Source organism: Aquarana catesbeiana, linkage group LG03 (assembly GCF_042186555.1).
Source record: "Aquarana catesbeiana isolate 2022-GZ linkage group LG03, ASM4218655v1, whole genome shotgun sequence".
Classification (NCBI taxonomy): Eukaryota; Metazoa; Chordata; class Amphibia; order Anura; family Ranidae; genus Aquarana; species Aquarana catesbeiana.
In genome coordinates, this window is record NC_133326.1 from 503116136 (window position 1) to 503137144 (window position 21009).

Genomic DNA, 21009 nt, shown 5'->3' on the forward strand with positions numbered 1-21009 from the left:
CACTACACTAACTTGTAGCTTTTTTAGCTGCCTGCGGTAGTGATAGGATCAGGAAAACACCACCAACCTTCTACAGGTAGCTTAGGTGAACACTGTGCAGAGCTCGCCAAAAAATAACTTGTAGCTTATTTAGCTGCCTATGGTAGTGATAGGATCAGGAAAACACCACCAACCTTCTACAGGTAGCTTAGGTGAACACTGTTCAGAACTCGCCAAAAAATAACTTGTAGCTTATTTAGCTGCCTGCGGTAGTGAAAGGATCAGGAAAACACCACCAACCTTCTACAGGTAGCTTTAGGTGAACACTGTGCAGAGATCGCACTACACTCACTTGTAGCTTATTTAGCTGCCTGCGGTAGTGATAGGTTCAGGAAAACACCACCAACTTTCTACAGGTAGCTTTAGGTAAACACTGTGCAGAGCTCACACTACACTAACTTGTAGCTTATTTAGCTGCCTGCGGTAGTGATAGGATCAGGAAAACACCACCAACCTTCTACAGGTAGCTTTAGGTGAACACTGTGCAGAGCTCGCCAAAAAATAACTTGTAGCTTATTTAGCTGCCTGCGGTAGTGATAGGATCAGGAAAACACCACCAACCTTCTACAGGTAGCTTAGGTGAACACTGTGCAGAGCTCACCAAAAAATAACTTGTAGCTTATTTAGCTGCCTGCGGTAGTGATAGGATCAGGAAAACACCAACAACCTTCTACAGGTAGCTTTAGGTGAACACTGTGCAGACCTCGCCAAAAAATAACTTGTAGGTTTAGCTGAACACTGTGAGGAGGACGCACTAAACTAACTTGTAGCTTTAAATGAACACTGTGCAGAGGTCGCACTACACTAACTTGTAGTTTTCGCTGAACACTGTGAGGAGGACACACTACACCAACTTGTAGCTTTAGCTGAACAATGTGAGGAGGACGCATTACCCTAACTTGTAGCTTTAGCTGAACACTGTGCAGAGGTCACACTACACTAACTTGTAGTTTTAGCTGAACACTGTGAGGAGGACGCACTACACTAACTTGTAGCTTTAGCTGAACACTGTGCAGAGGTCGCACTACACTAACTTGTAGTTTTAGCTGAACACTGTGAGGAGGACGCACTACACTAACTTGTAGCTTTAGCTGAACACTGTGCAGAGGTCGCACTACACTAACTTGTAGTTTTAGCTGAACACTGTGAGGAGGACGCACTACACTAACTTGTAGCTTTAGCTGAACACTGTGCAGAGGTCGCACTACACTAACTTGTAGTTTTAGCTGAACACTGTGAGGAGGACGCACTAAACTAACTTGTAGCTTTAGCTGAACACTGTGCAGAGGTCGCACTACACTAACTTGTAGTTTTCGCTGAACACTGTGAGGAGGACACACTACACCAACTTGTAGCTTTAGCTGAACACTGTGAGGAGGACGCACTACCCTAACTTATAGCTTTAGCTAAACACTGTGCAGAGGTCACACTAAACTAACTTGTAGCTTTAGCTGAACACTGTGAGGAGGATGCACTACACTAACTTGTAGCTTTAGCTGAACACTGTGCAGAGGTCACACTAAACTAACTTGTAGCTTTAGCTGAACACTGTGAGGAGGACGCACTACACTAACTTGTAGCTTTAGCTGAACACTGTGCAGAGGTCTCACTACACTAACTTGTAGTTTTAGCTGAACACTGTGAGGACGCACTACACTAACTTGTAGTTTTAGCTGAACACTGTGAGGAGGACGCACTACACTAACTTGTAGCTTTAGCTGAACACTGTGCAGAGGTCACACTACACTAACTTGTAGCTTTAGCTGAACACTGTGCAGAGGTCGCACTACACTAACTTGTAGTTTTAGCTGAACACTGTGAGGAGGATGCACTACACTAACTTGTACCTTTAGCTGAACACTGTGCAGAGGTCTCACTACACTAACTTGTAGTTTTAGCTGAACACTGTGCAGAGCTCGCCAAAAAATAACTTGTAGCTTATTTAGCTGCCAGCGGTAGTGATAGGATCAGGAAAACACCACCAACCTTCTACAGGTAGCTTTAGGTGAACACTGTGCAGAGCTCGCACTACACTAACTTGTAGCTTATTTAGCTGCCTGCGGTAGTGATAGGATCAGGAAAACACCACCAACCTTCTACAGGTAGCTTAGGTGAACACTGTGCAGAGCTCGCCAAAAAATAACTTGTAGCTTATTTAGCTGCCTGTGGTAGTGATAGGATCAGGAAAACACCACCAACCTTCTACAGGTAGCTTTAGGTGAATACTGTGCAGAACTCGCCAAAAAATAACTTGTAGCTTATTTAGCTGCCTGCGGTAGTGAAAGGATCAGGAAAACACCACCAACCTTCTACAGGTAGCTTTAGGTGAACACTGTGCAGAGCTCACACTACACTCACTTGTAGCTTATTTAGCTGCCTGCGGTAGTGATAGGTTCAGGAAAACACCACCAACTTTCTACAGGTAGCTTTAGGTAAACACTGTGCAGAGCTCGCACTACACTAACTTGTAGCTTATTTAGCTGCCTGCGGTAGTGATAGGATCAGGAAAACACCACCAACCTTCTACAGGTAGCTTTAGGTGAACACTGCGCAGAGCTCACCAAAAAATAACTTGTAGCTTATTTAGCTGCCTGCGGTAGTGATAGGATCAGGAAAACACCACCAACCTTCTACAGGTAGCTTAGGTGAACACTGTGCAGAGCTCACCAAAAAATAACTTGTAGCTTATTTAGCTGCCTGCGGTAGTGATAGGATCAGGAAAACACCACCAACCTTCTACAGGTAGCTTTAGGTGAACACTGTGCAGAGCTCGCCAAAAAATAACTTGTAGGTTTAGCTGAACACTGTGAGGAGGACGCACTAAACTAACTTGTAGCTTTAAATGAACACTGTGCAGAGGTCGCACTACACTAACTTGTAGTTTTCGCTGAACACTGTGAGGAGGACACACTACACCAACTTGTAGCTTTAGCTGAACAATGTGAGGAGGACGTACTACCCTAACTTGTAGCTTTAGCTGAACACTGTGCAGAGGTCACACTAAACTAACTTGTAGCTTTAGCTGAACACTGTGAGGAGGATGCACTACACTAACTTGTAGCTTTAGCTGAACACTGTGCAGAGGTCTCACTACACTAACTTGTAGTTTTAGCTGAACACTGTGAGGAGGACGCATTACACTAACTTGTAGCTTTAGCTGAACACTGTGCAGAGGTCACACTACACTAACTTGTAGTTTTAGCTGAACACTGTGAGCAGGACGCACTACACTAACTTGTAGCTTTAGCTGAACACTGTGCAGAGGTCGCACTACACTAACTTGTAGTTTTAGCTGAACACTGTGAGGAGGACGCACTACACTAACTTGTAGCTTTAGCTGAACACTGTGCAGAGGTCGCACTACACTAACTTGTAGTTTTAGCTGAACACTGTGAGGAGGACGCACTAAACTAACTTGAACACTGTGCAGAGGTCGCACTACACTAACTTGTAGTTTTCGCTGAACACTGTGAGGAGGACACACTACACCAACTTGTAGCTTTAGCTGAACACTGTGAGTAGGACGCACTACCCTAACTTGTAGCTTTAGCTGAACACTGTGCAGAGGTCACACTAAACTAACTTGTAGCTTTAGCTGAACACTGTGAGGAGGATGCACTACACTAACTTGTAGCTTTAGCTGAACACTGTGCAGAGGTCTCACTACACTAACTTGTAGTTTTAGCTGAACACTGTGAGGAGGACGCACTACACTAACTTGTAGCTTTAGCTGAACACTGTGCAGAGGTCACACTAAACTAACTTGTAGCTTTAGCTGAACACTGTGAGGAGGACGCACTACACTAACTTGTAGCTTTAGCTGAACACTGTGCAGAGGTCTCACTACACTAACTTTTAGTTTTAGCTGAACACTGTGAGGACGCACTACACTAACTTGTAGTTTTAGCTGAACACTGTGAGGAGGACGCACTACACTAACTTGTAGCTTTAGCTGAACACTGTGCAGAGGTCGCACTACACTAACTTGTAGTTTTCGCTGAACACTGTGAGGAGGACACACTACACCAACTTGTAGCTTTAGCTGAACACTGTGAGGAGGACGCACTACCCTAACTTGTAGCTTTAGCTGAACACTGTGCAGAGGTCACACTAAACTAACTTGTAGCTTTAGCTTAACACTGTGAGGAGGTCTCACTACACTAACTTGTAGTTTTAGCTGAACACTGTGAGGAGGACACACTACACTAACTTGTAGCTTTAGCTGAACACTGTGCAGAGGTCACACTAAACTAACTTGTAGCTTTAGCTGAACACTGTGAGGAGGACGCACTACACTAACTTGTAGCTTTAGCTGAACACTGTGCAGAGGTCTCACTACACTAACTTGTAGTTTTAGCTGAACACTGTGAGGAGGACGCACTACACTAACTTGTAGCTTTAGCTGGACACTGTGCGGAGGTCGCACTACACTAAATTGTAGTTTTAGCTGAACACTGTGAGGAGGACGCACTACCCTAACTTGTAGCTTTGGCTGAACACTGTGCAGAGGTCACACTAAACTAACTTGTAGCTTTAGCTGAACACTGTGAGGAGGACCCACTACCCTAACTTGTAGCTTTAGCTGAACACTGTGCAGAGGTCACACTAAACTAACTTGTAGCTTTAGCTGAACACTGTGAGGAGGACGCACTACACTATCTTGTAGCTTTAGCTGAACACTGTGCAGAGGTCTCACTACACTAACTTGTAGTTTTAGCTGAACACTGTGAGGAGGACGCACTACACTAACTTGTTGCTTTAGCTGAACACTGTGCGGAGGTCGCACTACACTAAATTGTAGTTTTAGCTGAACACTGTGAGGAGGACGCACTACCCTAACTTCTAGCTTTAGCTGAACACTGTGCAGAGGTCACACTAAACTAACTTGTAGCTTTAGCTGAACACTGTGAGGAGGACGCACTACCCTAACTTCTAGCTTTAGCTGAACACTGTGCACTACACTAACTTGTAGTTTTAGCTGAACACTGTGCAGAGGTCACACTAAACTAACTTGTAGCTTTAACTGAACACTGTGAGGAGGACGCACTACACTAACTGTAAATAGTCTAGCTGCCTGACTGTGGTACTAATAGGATCAAAAGTACACCAGCAATTTTCTTCAGGTAGCTGTAAATACTGTAACAAGACAAGCCTGCCTGTCAGTAGGAAGATAACAGGAACGGATCTAGCTAAACTGAATACAGTGTATATATATATATATATATATATATATATACACAAAACACCTGGGATGCATATATATACACAATACACTGTAAGTGCAGCTAACTCACCGACTGTCCTGCCTAATGTAGCTCACTCAAATGAAATGACACTGTCTTTCTCTCTCTCTAAGCACGCCGGAACACACTACACAGGGCCGCCATGTAGGCGGCCTTATATAGTGCGGGGCGTGTTCTAAACCCCCTGAGCCATAATTGGCCAAAGCCACAACGGCGCTGTGATTGGCCAAGCATGCGGGTCATAGTGCATGTTTGGCCAATCATCAGCCAGCAATGCACTTCGATGCCTCAGTGAATTATGGGCCATGACGCGCCACACGAATTTGGCGCGAACAGCCCATATCGTTCGCTATTCGACGAACAATCGAACAGCCGATGTTCGAGTCGAACATGGGTTCGACTCGAACAGGAAGCTCATCCCTAATTATAGGGGTCTCAATGCATTACTGTTAAAAATGCTTGTCTGATTCCATTGATAACGGAATTATTTGACTGCCTCAAAAGGAGCAACGGTCTTCACTAAGTTCGATTTAAGAGGGGCATACAATCTCATGAGGATTAAAGAGGTCCATGAATGCACGGTTTATAGCTTGGGTTAAGTTGCTGTATGCGTCCCCTCAGGCCAATATTAGAGTGACAGACAGGGTTTCGCACGCCTTCGCTCTGGGAAGGGGGACAAGGCAGGGTTGCCCTCTGTCCCCCCTGCTCTTTGCGATCGCGATAGAGCCCCTAGCAGCCCTGATAAGAGATAACGCCCAGATACAGGGTTTCCAATACGGAAATCTACATGAAAAAATAATGTTGTATGCTGATGACATGTTACTCTTCTTAGGGGACACTAGTCACTCATTAGTGGAGGTGATGTCCATAATAAAGACGTTCGGTCACTATTCCGGGCTAACCATCAACTGGTCCAAGTCGGCTCTGATGTTGTTGGAAGGAGATCACGGGGTTGTACTCCCTGATAGCTGCCCCATTCCCCTGGTCACTGGTTTCAAATACCTGGGCATACAAGTGGCGCCCAGGATTGGAGACTACTGCGCCCTAAACATCTACCCCTTGCTTTCTCGTTTTCGAGATAAAATAAATACCTGGAACAACCTGAAGATGTCCTTGGCGGGCAAAGCCAACTTAATTAAAATGATCCTAATGCCACAGTTGCTATACTTCCTACATAATACTCCTGTAGTGGTCCCACTAAAAATTTTCAGAATAGTGAATACACTCTTCCGTCGGTTACTATGGAACAACAAAAACCCCAGAATTAAGCTGGAGCAGCTGCAGCAATCAAAGGACAGTGGGGGGTTGGCAGTTCCCAACCCCTGGTTGTACTATATAGCGTCCCAATTGCAGCAGCTGGTCGGCTCTATGACACCAGAACCAAAAGGCTCGTCGGCACGGCTGATGTTAATGGCGACGGGGGCAGAGACCATTCCCATGGGCCTTGAGGCACAGCTATTTGCAAAGTCCAACAAACAGACCCCAACATTATCACTAGTACAAAAAATTTGGAATAAGGTTAGACAGCTTCAGGGGGTGCAGGGCTTTACTGATTTCAGCCCAATATGGGGCAACCGCTCTTATATGGAGCTGGATAAACTATTACAAGGGCCAAGATGGCGCAAACATGGGGTTAAACTGTTGTCGCAAATATTCGCAAACGGTAAACTACTCTCCTTTACAGAGCTGCAGGATAAATTTAACCTTTCAGATAACATGTTCTATTTTTACCTTCAGCTGCGACATGCAATTCTTACACAGGGGAACGCGGGGGGTTGGACACTGTCGCCCACGCCGGTGTTCCATGTGTTGCAATCCAGTAGTGAGACCAAGGGAATTATATCTCAATGCTACCAGATGTTATTAGTGAGGCACCTGCGAGCATACCCGTGCAATGCAATGCTGGCTTGGGAAAGGGACCTTGGACAGATTACAGAGTAGCAATGGGAGGAGGCCTTGCAGTCTATATCCACGTGCTCCCTTAACGTTGCACAAAAGGTTTCCCAATTGTTTATAGCGTTAAGAGTGCACTATACCCCAAAAAAGCTATTTAAAATGGACAGGACAGTAGACCCTCTATGTTCCCGCTGTCGTCAGCATGATGGGGACCTTATCCACCTCCTGTGGAGATGCCCGAAGCTCCACCGATATTGGAGGGAGGTGATGGGTACGCTCAATGAGGTATTTCAAACGAAAGTCCCCATGGACCCCATGTGCTGTATACTGGGGGTCCTGGAGGATGAGATCCCTGAAGAATTGGTCAGGGTCGCGTTCTCCAGAGCTTTATTTCAGGCCAGAAAACTTATACTTATGGGTTGGAAGTCGGTGGAGCCACCTACTAGTCGCACATGGGTGGAACACATGGGACAAACCCTCATAAGGGAGAAGTATATTTATCAACACAGAGGGTGCCCTACCAGGTTTGAACGAATTTGGTCCAATTGGCTGGACACACCGGGGCTAAGCCCGAGAGAGCTAGTGATGTCCAGACTCTTACAATCTCTGTAAATAAAACGAGGAGATGCAGAATAGTTTCTATACTATAAGTTGTGCGGGTGGGGGGGGGGGGGGGGGGGGGATGAGGAAAAGGTGAACTTTGGTTTGCAGGAGTGACGCAGTGAGATGGAGAGCAAAGTTGAAATAAACACTGTATGTATGTACATGAACGATATCTGATATAACAAATCCTATGTAATTGCAAAACTGGTGACGTTGATCAATGGATAATATGTGAATGTTCAATAAAACCTTCTTTGCCATGAATGGAAAACTGCATTTAATACTAGGAGCGGACACTATGAATACCTTGTAATGCCCTTTGGTCTCTGCAATGCTCCTGCAGTTTTCCAGGAATTAACAATGTTATTCTGCAGTAATGTGTGATGGTTTACTTTGATTATATTCTCATATATTCTAAATCCCTAGCAAACCACCACACAGATGTCACCCATGTGATTCAGAGGTTGAGAGAGAACAACCTGTATTGCAAGTTGGAATTGTGCGAGTTTCATCGTAAACATGTTAAATGTTTGAGTTATGTCATATCTGTTTCTGGGTTTTCGATGGACTCAGAGAAACTATCTGCAGTCTTACAGTGGCCTCGACCCATAGGTCTACATCCTCTACAACATTTTCTTGGCCTTGCCAATTATTATCGGAAATGTATTATTGGTAATTTTTATTCTCTGGTCAAACCCCTGATGGATATGACCAAAAAAGAACGCAACCCACAGAATTGCTCCCCGAATTCTATTAAAGCCTTTGAATCCCTCAAGGCCACTTTTGCTGCAGCTCCAGTGCTGGCACATCCTGATCCGATGTTACCCTTCATTCTTGAAGTTGATGCGTCTGAGACTGGTTTTTCGGTTCCAGTTTGTGTCCAGGTTTTGGCGAGCCTTTTGTGCAGTTGGGAGTTCAGCTTTCCTTCTCCTCGGCATATCACCCACGATCCAATTGGGCCACAGAACGGGCTAACCAAGCCTTGAAGCAGTTCCTACTTTGCTATACTTCAGGCCACCATAACAAATGGTTGGACCTTGGGCGGAGTTTGCTCACAATAGCTCCATTAATGCCGCCTCCCAATTAACTCGGCTTATGGCGACCTAGGGGTTCCAGCCATCCATGTTCCCTGATACAGTCGTCCTGCAAGGAACATCTTCGAAAACTCTGTTCCGTTCCAAGAATCCTCGTAACGCTCCAGGGAGAGGTACAAACTGCAATTCCCCCCCCTACCAAGTTGGGGAGAGGGCCTGGCTATCTTCCCGTAGCCTCCGACTCTGTGTACCATCACTAAAACTGGCGCCTCGGTATATTGGGCTTTTCCATATACTCCATAAGGTTCTCGCTTCTCGGCCTTTTGGCTAAGATCAAGTGTAGTATCTGTTCTTATCAGTTTCCAGAGGAGGCGCTGTGTTACTCCCGAGAGCAGGGAGGACACATGCAAATCCAATGGTGTCAGTGGACTTGGAAGGTTGGTTGGGCAGTGCCGGTGTCTGGACGCCCACCGAGACGTCAGTGGGACCGAGTCCGAGCTATCCGGAAGGGTTCTCCTGGTGAGGACGGGTGCTGCATCTGGGTCTGAACCAGAAGGTCGGTCCCTGGCCTTCTGGTCTAGATTGGGGTAGCTCTAGCTCAACAGTTTTTCGGGAAGGAATGCTTACTCGCCTATAGCACCAGGGTGGAGCAGTTAGTACTTCCCGAATGTAATTAGGAGGGAGTGATGGGAGCGAGGGTTGAGCTTGTTGAGGTCCGGGCTCTCCCCAAGCTTCCAGAACTTCAGGCCTTCCTGCCTGGAGTGGGGGCTGCTGTGGTCTGGGTCGTTGGGCAGGGTTGGTGACGAAAGCCTATGGTGTATGTGCTCCTGGAGTGGCAGTCCAGGGGTGCCTGAAGATCACTGTGAGTGAGGGTCACTTTGATTTAAGGCACCATGGTCACTGCACCATTACACGCTTTTTTTTGTACCTGCCTCCTGGGCCGGGCCTTTTGGCTGGGACCGGAGGAATTTTTTATTTCTGGCCGGAGGGCCGGAACTTTTGGCTGGGACCGGAGGAATTTTTTATTCCTGGCCGGAGGGCCTGGCCATTGTATTGCACAATGGCCACCTTTTCGCTCTCCTCTACTTCCTTCTCCCCCACCTTCTTTTTATTTATTTCCTTTGTGTGTCACGTTTTTTGTATTTTTTTTGTTATGTACACGGTTTGTTGCACTGTGTGATGAGTAGGGTTGCAGGTCCTCGGGCCTGCTATGAAAGTCTTGGGGGTGGACATGGCCTTTTGGCTTGGTTCACCCTCTCTCATGGGGTCTCCCTTCGGGGGAGCCACACCGAGTACTTGGGGGGGATCTGTTTCGGCAGTCTCTCCAGAGAAAGGGGTCTGTCTGGTTTTGGCCAGATGGACCAAGTGTAAGTACCCTTGTCCCCGTCAGGAGCCTAACGCCCCGGGGGATTCAGGGCAAGGTCCTCTGATTTTAGAGGGCTTGTGTATCCGTTGCACTTTTTTATGTTTCACTCTCTATGTGTGTGCACATTTTTTTGACACCAGGTGAAGTTTTTGAGTGTGTTTCAACGCCATGGGCTTTCAAAAGAAAAAATATACTCCATAAGGTTAACCCATTGGCCTACGCATTAGATCTGCCTTCCAACATGCGTCTTTCCAACATATGTCATGATTCCTTATTAAAACCTTTGGTATGTAATCGCTATACCACCCCGGTACCACGCCCTCGCTCGGTTCAGGTTAACAACCATGACGAATATGAGATACAATCTATCATTGACTCCCATAGTTTTCGTGGACACATACAATATCTAGTTCACTGGAGGGGTTACGGTCCGGGGGAACACTCTTGGGTCTCATCCTCGGATGTACATGCTCCTGCCCTCTGTGCTTTTCATATACGTTTTCCCCTCAAGTCTGGTGCCCCCCCCCTTGAGAGGGAAGGGTAGTTAAGGAGGAGGTACTGACAGAGCTGGGCTCCCATTACTTAAAGTGGATGTAAACCCACTCTCATCAATTATAAACTACTGCCATAGTGCTGAACTATAAGGATATACATGCCTCCTGCATGTATCCTTACCTGTCAAATGTCTCCCCTTTAGCTGTTTGGAGCCCCTAAAAACTCCGGATTCAGTGGGCGTGTCTTTTATCGGTGCTCGGTGGGCGGAGTCATGATTTCAGCAGACTCCCACCCACCTCTACACTCCCCTTGGCCAGAGCGTGCACAGGAGAGGCAGAGCAAGTTCTGGGTAAAAGCAGAGCACGCTTACGGCCCCCTGTCAGTCCTGCAATCTGCACACATGAATGTCCAGCGACAGTCGGGGATGATTGGTGCGATGGAGACAGTTGTGAGCACCGATCTCCCGCATGGCTTTTCATCATCTGCTTCTCCTCTCCCTCCCACGGCTTTCACCTGAAAAGCCATGCAGGGAGATCGCTGCTCACAGCTGTCTCCGTTGCACCGATCATCCCTAACTGTCCCCTGTGTCTTCCTCATCCAGCGCCCGTGTTCTCCACCCCCTTCTTATCTTGTCTCCCTCCGTGTCTTCCACTTCCGCCCTGCTGTGTCTTCCTCCCTCCCCCTCGTCCCCCGCAGCTGGCTTCCTTCTCTCCCATGGGCTATGGGGGGGGGGGGGGTCTGTCAGAATGGAGAGCGGAGAAAGGGGCCGGTATGTCATTTACCAGCCACTTTGTTTTCTGAATGGGACACACAGAGCATTCATTAACGATCGCTCCTGTGTCCTGTGATAACTGAGCAGAGTAAACTGTGTGTTACTCTGCTTCAGTTTAAGAAGAAGAAAGGAGTGGGAGGGAATTAAAAAATAATGCATGTCATTTAGGCTAGTGCACAAGATATGTAAATCACCTGTCACTCACAGCAAGGGTGAGAATTTGACAAAGTTTTTCTCTGTTTGTCAAGATTTATCTCACTGAACAATAAAAGAGGATTGCTCAGAGCTGGATTAACTCTTTGTGGCAAGACTGGGCTCAAATGATAGGAAATCTTATACTCTACATTATGACGTCGGGTTTACATCCACTTTAACGAGCAGCTCTTTTCTTTCAGTGCTCAGAAGCTGCTCAGCTAACCTGCCTCATTACCCAGCCTAAAGCCAGCCCCTTTTTGCTATTTAGCCAGTTTAGCTCATTTCCTCCTTGCCCTTGTGTGGTCTAAGATCTCTAAGTGCTTCCTTTCTGTGCTCTTATGTATGACTTTGCCAGGCTACCTTCCCTTCCAACTCCTGTTCCTGATTTTTGCTCCTGATTATGCTGACTTCTGGTTTCCTGACCCGCTGCTTGTCTGATTACCCGCTCTGGCATCCAAACCCTGGCTTCTGTTTTTTGGCTGTGTTCCTAAGCTGTGTTTCTTGCCATTTCATTAAAGGTGTGATTTTAACTGCACTTTTTGTCTCCGTCTGGTTTATGGTTTCTGACACTTCCACACAATCTTTCTTGCTTCTGTGCTGTTCATCCTGCTTCAGTTTATATGTATTTTTGTCCTCTAAACATTTTATTGGATCATGCCGAGTGAAAGATCAAATGTGATAAAAAAGTGTTTTTTAAAGGGGCTGTTGGGAGCACAAATGTGGAAGTTTAACAGAATAGGTAATTGGCCGAATGATCAAAGAGTAATTGCAGTTTACTAAACAGGTGCAGTGTTGGAAGCAATAATGATCTAACTTAAGGATTGCATACACTGCGTATTAATACAAAACAGATTATGAAAGCTGCACAAGCATGGACTCTTTATCAAAATGTCTTGGTGACTCCTTCAGGGTAACAGAGTCTAACTGGGAATCCATACGGTAGAACAACAAACTGATGAATACATCTTTGTCATTCTGCCCTCTCCTCCTGCCACCGTGCAATGCAGCACAATTAATTGGTTATTTGTATGGCTTCTCCTTCTCCCAGTCTGAGCTCTGCTGTACAGAGACTGCAAGAGTCTGATACCAATCAAAGTTTAGTTGTAAATTGTATATATATTATATACAGTATCTCACAAAAGTGAGTACACCCCTCACATGTTTGTAAATATTTTATTATATCTTTTCATGTGACAACACTCAAGAAATTACATTTTGCTACAATGTAAAGTAGTGAGTGTACAGCTTGTATAACAGTGTAAATTTGCTGTCCCCTCAAAATAACTCAACACACAGCCATTAATGTCTAAACCGCTGACAACAAAACTGAGTACACCTCTAAGTAAAAATGTCCAAATTGGGCCCAATTAGCCATTAGCCATGTGACTCATTTGTGTTACAAGGTCTCAGGTGTGAATGGGGAGCAGGTGTGTTAAATTTGGTGTTATTACTCTCACTCTCTCATACTGGTCACTGGAAGTTCAACATGGCACCTCATGGCAAAGAACTCTCGGAGGATCTGAAAAAAGAATTGTTGCTCAACATAAAGATGGCCTAGGCTATAAGAAGATTGCCAAGACCCTGAAACTGAGCTGCAGCACGGTGGCCAAGACCATACAGCGCTTTAATGGGACAGGTTCCACTCAAAACAGGCCTCGCCATGGTTCGACCAAAGAGGTTGTGTGCACATGCTCAGCGTCATATCCAGAGGTTGTCTTTGGGAAATAGATATATGAGTGCTACCAGCATTGCTGCAGAGGTTGAAGGGGTGGGGGGTCAGCCTGTCAGTGCTCAGACCATACGCCGCACACTGCATCAAATTGGTCTGCATGGCTGTCATCCCAGAAGGAAGCATTTTCTAAAGATGATGCACAAGAAAGCCCACAAACAGTTTGCTGAAGACAAGCAGACTAAAGACATGGATTACTGGAACCATGTCCTGTGTCTGATGAGACCAAGATAAACTTATTTGGTTCAGATGGTGTCAATCGTGTGTGGCGGCAACCAGGTGAAGAGTACAAAGACAAGTGTGTCTTGCCTACAGTCAATCATGGTGGTTGGAGTGTCACTGTCTGGGGCTGCATGAGTGATGCCAGCACTGGGGAGCTACAGTTCATTTGGGAAACCATGAATGCCAACATATACTGTGACATACTAAAGCAGAGCATGATCTCCTCCCTTCAGATACTGGACCGCAGGACAGTATTCCAACATAACGACCCCAAACACACCTCCAAGACGACCACTGCCTTGCTAAAGAAGCTGAGGGTAAAGGTGATGGACGGGCTAAGCATGTCTCCAGAACTAAACCCTATTGAGCATCTGTGGGGCATCCTCAAAACCAAAGGTGAAAGAGCGCAACCTGTGAAGCTCTGGTAAACTCCATGCCCAAGAGGGTTAGAGCAGTACTGGAAAATAATGGTGGCCACATAAAATATTGACACTTTGGGCCCAATTTGGACATTTTCACTTAGGGGTGTACTCACCAACAGTTTAGACATTAATGGCTATGTATTGAGTTATTTTGAGGGGACGGCAAGTTTACACTGTTATACAAGCTGTACAGTCACTACTTTACATTGTAGCAAAGTGTCATTTCTTCAGTGTTGTCACATGAAAAAATATAATAAAATATTTACAAAAATGTGAGGGGTGTGCTCACTTTTGTGAGATATTGTATATGTGCATACACACACACAATATTGTATACATATACTGTAAACATATTAAATAAATATAACAACATGTGAGATAACCACTGAGACCCTTTATTTGATCTTGGCTGGATCCTATCACCCTTGTGAAGGATCTAAAATTTGGCTTTGGTGTTGAAAGTACCTTCATTCTGCGTCTTGTACACAGCACTATCTGGTACAGAAGGGTAGTGTATATACCTTCCATTTAATTTCTTCAGGTCTTCTGTTCCCATCTCTACCCCCACCCCATTTCCCCCAACTATGTATTTCTTTGGTGCACAATCAGTTTTTTTGGTGAAGATTTAGGTGAAGTTTCATGGTTCTCAGAAGGTCCACAATACTATCTACCATGAAGACATTTGGTGTGTGGGCTTCCGCCAACAACTGACAGGTTCAAGGATAACTTGATATTCTTCTTTTAGTCGTCTCCTCCACAGATAGTCAGTAAGGCTTTGCGATAGTCCCCTGATGTTTCACTCTGTAAAAAATAATTAAGAGAAGGCTGTAAATAGTATAACATTCTAGACAACATTAGGTCAGATAAAAAGCATGGTTTTACTTCTATTCACTTTATAATTTCTATATAGAAATTAGCTAGAGGGCTAGAGGGTCATCCTTCCTGTTGTCATCTCCTATACTTCAGGTGTGTCCAATCCTGATACAGAATACATTCACAGTATATCAGCAGCATTACCATATTTATCCAGCAGGTGGTACTGTATATAAAATATAATAACGCAACTCCTGTACCAGGTTTAACCAGGGAGCTGCAGGAAGTTAAAGTGAAACTATGGACAAAATTAAAACCTATATAAAAGATATAGTCTGTCACCAGCATTAACATACAGTAGCAATTTCCCTATAACATACAGTAGTTTGATTACCTACCAGTAAATATGACATTGTTCAACTTCCTTTAAATTCTTGCCGACTGCCCAACGCATATGTACGGCAACATGGCAGATGGGCTTTACTGCCATACATCGTAAGGCACTTTGGGGTGCCATCTACGATGAATTGGAATGCATCACACCAACTGATTTATAGTGAATTGCAGTAATGTGCGTTACCATGAAAACATGATGTGGACAGACCCTTGGGTACAGTCCATCTAACACTACTCTCTCCATATGTTGACAAAGTTGCTGTTGAAATGTGACTACGGTGCTCCTCCACCGATAGTGTGGAGGAGTGGGTGTAGCCATTCTAAGTGTGTTACTGATCAGCTCACCAGGTAAAAATAAAGGAAAAAACCTTAACAAAAAAAGCCAAACAAATGCAGCCAACACACCTAAGAATCAGTAAGCTAAAATATATTAACATTTTGTTTTTGGATTTAGATACGCATTAAGAGCAAGTGGTCTTATTATAACTAGAAAAGCTACAATTTCTGGGGAAATTGTGTGAAGTGTTCTTGCCTCCACCAGTAGTCTACAAGCATTATCAAGCCTAGTAGATGAAGGTATGACCACATGCATTTGGGGGGTCTCAGCATCTTGTGTTTACATTCACTGTTTCCTAGCAACGCTCATGTCCTGTTTATGCTTCATAACCACTGCTCAATACACAGGATCATGATAGCTGTAATAACTGTGCAGTACTTCAAACAGTCGTATTTTAAAACTATAAATCCTACAGCGAAGATCTTTATAATGTGAGAATCACAAGACACAGACCTAGAAGTTGATGCATAGTATGTCTCTGAAATATTAAAAATGAAGGCACAGTCGCAGTTTAGAAATTGCCCTTCAAATTTGAAGGGGCTAGAGTGTAGTCTCAATGAATGTCAATGGACGGCGTGAGTTGCAAACAAATGGTCATATTGTGAAAACTATCAGGACTATGGCTTAGCCGTGGACATGTTTAGTGGCAGCAGGGATAGCTGAATGTTTTGATATAAGATTTGTGTAGGTGGGCTTGAAAATGAGGGAGTGGCGGCAGTTTAGAAATCATGTCCTGATTTTTCAGCTTTTGTCACCTCCCACTCTAGTTTTGAACATTTCCCCATTCATTCCTATGGGACCAATTTCGCCGCAAAAACGACGATATTTTGTGAACCATTTGGCGAAACATTCCACAAAGTAATAGCACACCAATCGGGAACAATCCGCACGTTTCGGTATATAACTTGTCTATGTAGTGTAAAAACTGTGGGAGGCGTTTGGGTGGTAAATTTGGCTATAATAAGAATAATAATATATATGTGAGATAACAGTAAGTGGTCTTGCTATGCAAGAACACTTAATTAAGGGGTGGGCATGCGTTTGTAGGTGTGGCATAGCAGGAGAAACAAAATGCTGCGGCGAGGAATGGGCGTTGTTTAGGCAAAATATTGGGTGTGGTTTAAAAGGGGCCTGGCTCAAGGGGTGTGGTTAGAGTCTGAGATGAATGAGGGATGGAGGGAGAAAGAAAGGGAGAAAGAGGAAGGGAGATAAAAATAAAGAAATAGGGAGGGAAAGAGAGAGAAGGAAGTAAAGAAAGAGGGATGGAGGGACAGCACGCCCAGATCCTACACCACAATAGAAATATGTGTATTCCAGAAAGTTTAACAATCAGCAGATAAAGATACTCCAAACAACAGGGGTTGGCGCTTCAATCATCCTGGCACCATCGTTGTTATGGTGTCAGGATGATTGAAGCGCATTTTTTCTATTATTACATTATATTATAAAATTAAATCATTCAACTCACCATAATGCAGAATCAGTGGGAGCCCTGAGTGTGTTACCTGCCACCAGATGCCATCAGGCATTCCCAGCAGAGTCCGTCCTTACATCAGGTGCCCCCAGCAGAGTCCCTCCTTTACATCAGGCATTCTCAGCAGAGTCCGTCCTTACATCAGGTGCCCCCAGCAGAGTCCCTCCTTACATCAGGCATTCTCAGCAAAGTTCCTCTTTACACCAGGCATTCCCAGCAGAGTCCCCCTTACATCAGGTGTCCCCCAGCGGAGTCCCCCTTACATCAGGTGTCCCCCAGCGGAGTCCCCCTTTACATCAGGTGTCCCTCAGCGGTGTTCCCTAATTACACCAGGTGTCCCCCAGCGGTGTTCCCTAATTACACCAGGTGTCCCGCAGCGGTGTCCCCCTTACATCAGGTGTCCCCCAGCGGTGTCCCCCTTACATCAGGTGTCCCCAGTGGAGCCCCTCCTTACATCAGGTGTCCCCCAGCAGTGTCCCCCTTACATCAGGATTCCCTCTTACATCAGGTGTCCCCAGTGGAGCTCCTCCTTACATCAGGTGTCCCCCAACTGTGTCCCCTCCTTACATCAGGTGTCCCCCAATGGCGTCCCCTCCTTACATCAGGTGTCCCCAGCGGTGTCTCCTCCTTACATCATGTGTGCCCCAGCGGTGTCCCCCTTACATCAGGTGTCCCCAGTGGAGCCCCTCCTTACATCAGGTGTCCCCCAGCAATGTCCCACTTACATCAGGTGTCCCCCAGCAGTGTCCCACTTACATCAGGTGTCCCTCTTACATCAGATTTCCCCCTTACATCGGGTGTGCCCAGTGGACTCCTTACATCATGTGTCCCCTCCTTACATCAGGCGTCCCCCAGCGGTGTCCCCTCCTTACATCAGGTGTCTCCCAGCGGTATCCTCTCCTTACATTAGGTGTCCCCCGGCGGTGTCACCCTTACATCAAGTGTCCCCCAGCGGTGTCCCCCTTACATCAGGTGTCCCCAGTGGAGCCACTCCTTACATCAGGTGTCCCCTCCTTACATCAGGTGTCCACCCGCGGTGTCCCCTCCTTACATCAGGTGTCCCCAGTGGTGTCTCCTCCTTACATCAGGTGTCCCCCAGCGGTGTCCCCAGTGGAGCCCCTCCTTACATCAGGTGTCCCCCAGCAGTGTCCCACTTACATCAGGTGTCCCCCAGCAGTGTCCCACTTACATCAGGTGTCCCTCTTACATCAGGTTTCCCTCTTACATCGGGTGTCCCCAGTGGAGTGCCTCCTTACATCATGTGTCCCCTTCTTACATCAGGTGTCCCCCAGCAGTGTCCCCTCCTTACATCAGGTGTCCCCAGCAGTGTCTCCTCCTTACATCAGGTGTCCCCCAGCGGTGTCCCCCTTACATCAGGTGTCCCCAGTGGAGCCCCTACTTACATCAGGTGTCCCCCAGCAGTGTCCCACTTACATCAGGTGTCCCTCTTACATCAGGTTTTCCCCTTACATTGGGTGGCCCCAGTGGAGCCCCTCCTTACATCATGTGTCCCCCAGCGGTGTCCCCTCCTTACATCAGGTGTCCCCCAGTGGTGTCCCGTCCTTACATCAGTTGTCCCCCAGCGGTGTCCCCCTTACATCAGGTGTCCCCCAGCAGTGTCCCCCTTACATCAGGTGTCCCCCAGCAGTGTCCCCCTTACATTAGGTGTCCCCAAGTGGAGCCCCTCCTTACATCAGGTGTCCCCCAGCGGTGTCCCCCTTACATCAGGTATCCCCAGTGGAGCCTCTCCTTACATCAGGTGTCCCGCAGCGGTGTCCCCCTTACATCAGGTGTCCCCCTTACATCAGATGTCCCCAGTGGAGTGCCTCCTTAGATCAGGTGTCCCCAGTGCAGTGCCTCCTTAGATCAGGTGTCCCCAGTGGAGTGCCTCCTTAGATCAGGTGTCCCCAGTGGAGTGCCTCCTTAGATCAGGTGTCCCCAGTGGAGTGCCTCCTTAGATCAGGTGTCCCGCAGCGGTGTCCCCCTTACATCAGATGTCCCCAGTGGAGTGCCTCCTTAGATCAGGTGTCCCCAGTGCAATGCCTCCTTAGATTAGGTGTCCCCAATGGAGTGCCTCCTTAGATCAGGTGTCCCCAGTGGAGTGCCTCCTTAGATCAGGTGTCCCCAGTGGAGTGCCTCCTTAGATCAGGTGTCCCCAGTGGAGTGCCTCCTTAGATCAGGTGTCCCCAGTGGAGTGCCTCCTTAGATCAAGTGTTTCCAGTGCAGTAGAGTCCCTTGGCTCTGCCTCTCACAGATTGGCAGCAGGCCACGGGGCGGAGGGTTTGGCGGCAGCTGAGCTCCATGCGGCTAGCAGGTCTCATTTCAGTGTTCAGTGGAGAGACGCCTCCGATCCGTGTAGCTAACCCCGGCTTCAGTGTACAAGAAAATTGCCTACTTGTACACTGAAGAGAGAACCCGATTGGCTGCAACGATTGGAGGCCCCTCCCCTCTCCACTGAACACAAGGGGAAAGAACCTGCTAGCCTGGAAAGAGATGTCGTGGCGGCGGCCATTTTTTTGAAGCCAGAAGCAGCTGGGGATCCCAGGACAAAAGCAAAATCCTGGGATTTTAATCGGGACAGCCTCCGATTGGGACAAGGGTCCCAAAATCGGCATTGTCCCGGGAAAATCAGGACTGTTGGCAAGTATGGGACAGTACACAACTATGTTGTAAGAATGTAAACCAAAGAACAAAACAAGAGAGAGAGAAAAGAGAGCACAATCGCCCTAGTCTCTCTCTTATTTTGTCCTTGGTTTAGAAATGTTCCTGCCACCTAGAGGAATTATTGAGAGTTGCAGATCTGCAATGGTTTCCAGCTTTGAGTTTCAGGCAGATCAGCAGTACAGATGGTCAGATGGAGACATGCCCCCTTGTTGCTTCTCCTCCAATGAGAAACCTTCTTTTATTGTTTACACTATTTGCAACACGATCTGTGACAGAATTCTCTCCCCCATTCACAAATTGTGTTACGAGCAGTGTAATCAATGAAGGAACTTTTCTCAGTGGAGGAGGAGGAAAAGGCCATCTGTGATAGTTTTAAGTCTGAAGGCCCAAAGCTGTTAACCATTGCAGCGCCATAAGTTAAAAGACCTGGAAGAGGACAGGCATCCTTGCAGTGAAGATTTCTCCAGGATACAGCTGTCTATACAACATGGGACATAATTCATTACAGGTAAAGCTGTTTATAAGCTAAATCTGAGCTTTAATAGAGCAGTGTAAGGGGCTATGACATTAAGGTCTCCTACATGTGACACAAAGTGTTACTAAACCCAGGACCCTGCATTCACTATATCTGGTATCCCACAGTACACAGAACATGAAAATGCAATCATTTTAGTAAATATAAACTGCTAAATACCTTTTCTCATTAACAGTATATAGCAGTCTTGTGACTTCTATCAGTGTCCGGTTAAGGGAGGAGTTGTCATTCTCCCCTGATTGTCCTATGAGGCTGCAGAAACCCTGACCCTCTGTCTGGACAGTGCTGATTGGCCCTGTGCCGATCACATGCACCCTCCCAAGGAAAAAAAAAACCTCTAGCAATACACATGAAACTGAGCATATGCAGAGTGCCCCCAGGGCTCTGTACTATCAGGAGATGGATTGGAATCCATCAAACAGCCTTTTACACAATGCGGAGGATTAACCCTTAGGGTTGCACAGTGAGTATAACAAGCATGCTTTACTACATATACAGACAGATTTTACTGTTGTGGGTTTAGTAACACTTTAAAGGATAAGTTCACCTTTGGTAGTATGTTACACCTGTATTTACCAAAGAGCACCTGCCTGTCTAGGGTTACCACCCTCCTGCTGTGACAGCAGGCAGGGGATCTTCTCCCCGCATTCACTGTCACATTTTAAGGGCTCCTTCACACGGACGTGTCCGTGTACGGAGCCCGCTCTGCTCAGCGGGGGATCGCTCCGTCGATCCCCGCTGAGCAGGAAGTTGACAGGTCCGTTGCTGCACACT

The 21009-nt window shown here is 46.5% G+C and overlaps 1 protein-coding gene and 1 pseudogene across 2 annotated transcripts in view; one reads left to right on the forward strand and one right to left on the reverse strand.

Moving 5' to 3' along the window:
* The first annotated feature begins 9122 nt into the window (after nt 1–9122).
* On the forward strand, nt 9123–9232 carry LOC141135806 (U2 spliceosomal RNA; annotated as a pseudogene).
* A 5158-nt stretch (nt 9233–14390) lies between these two features.
* Nucleotides 14391–21009, reverse strand: part of ANXA6 (annexin A6) — a 139319-nt gene continuing 132700 nt past the window's right edge. For both annotated transcript variants that reach the window (XM_073621111.1, XM_073621110.1), the window contains one exon: nt 14391–14817. In XM_073621111.1, the coding sequence (XP_073477212.1) occupies nt 14758–14817 (60 nt within the window). In that variant the 3' untranslated portion in view covers nt 14391–14757. The remainder of the gene's footprint in view (nt 14818–21009) is intronic.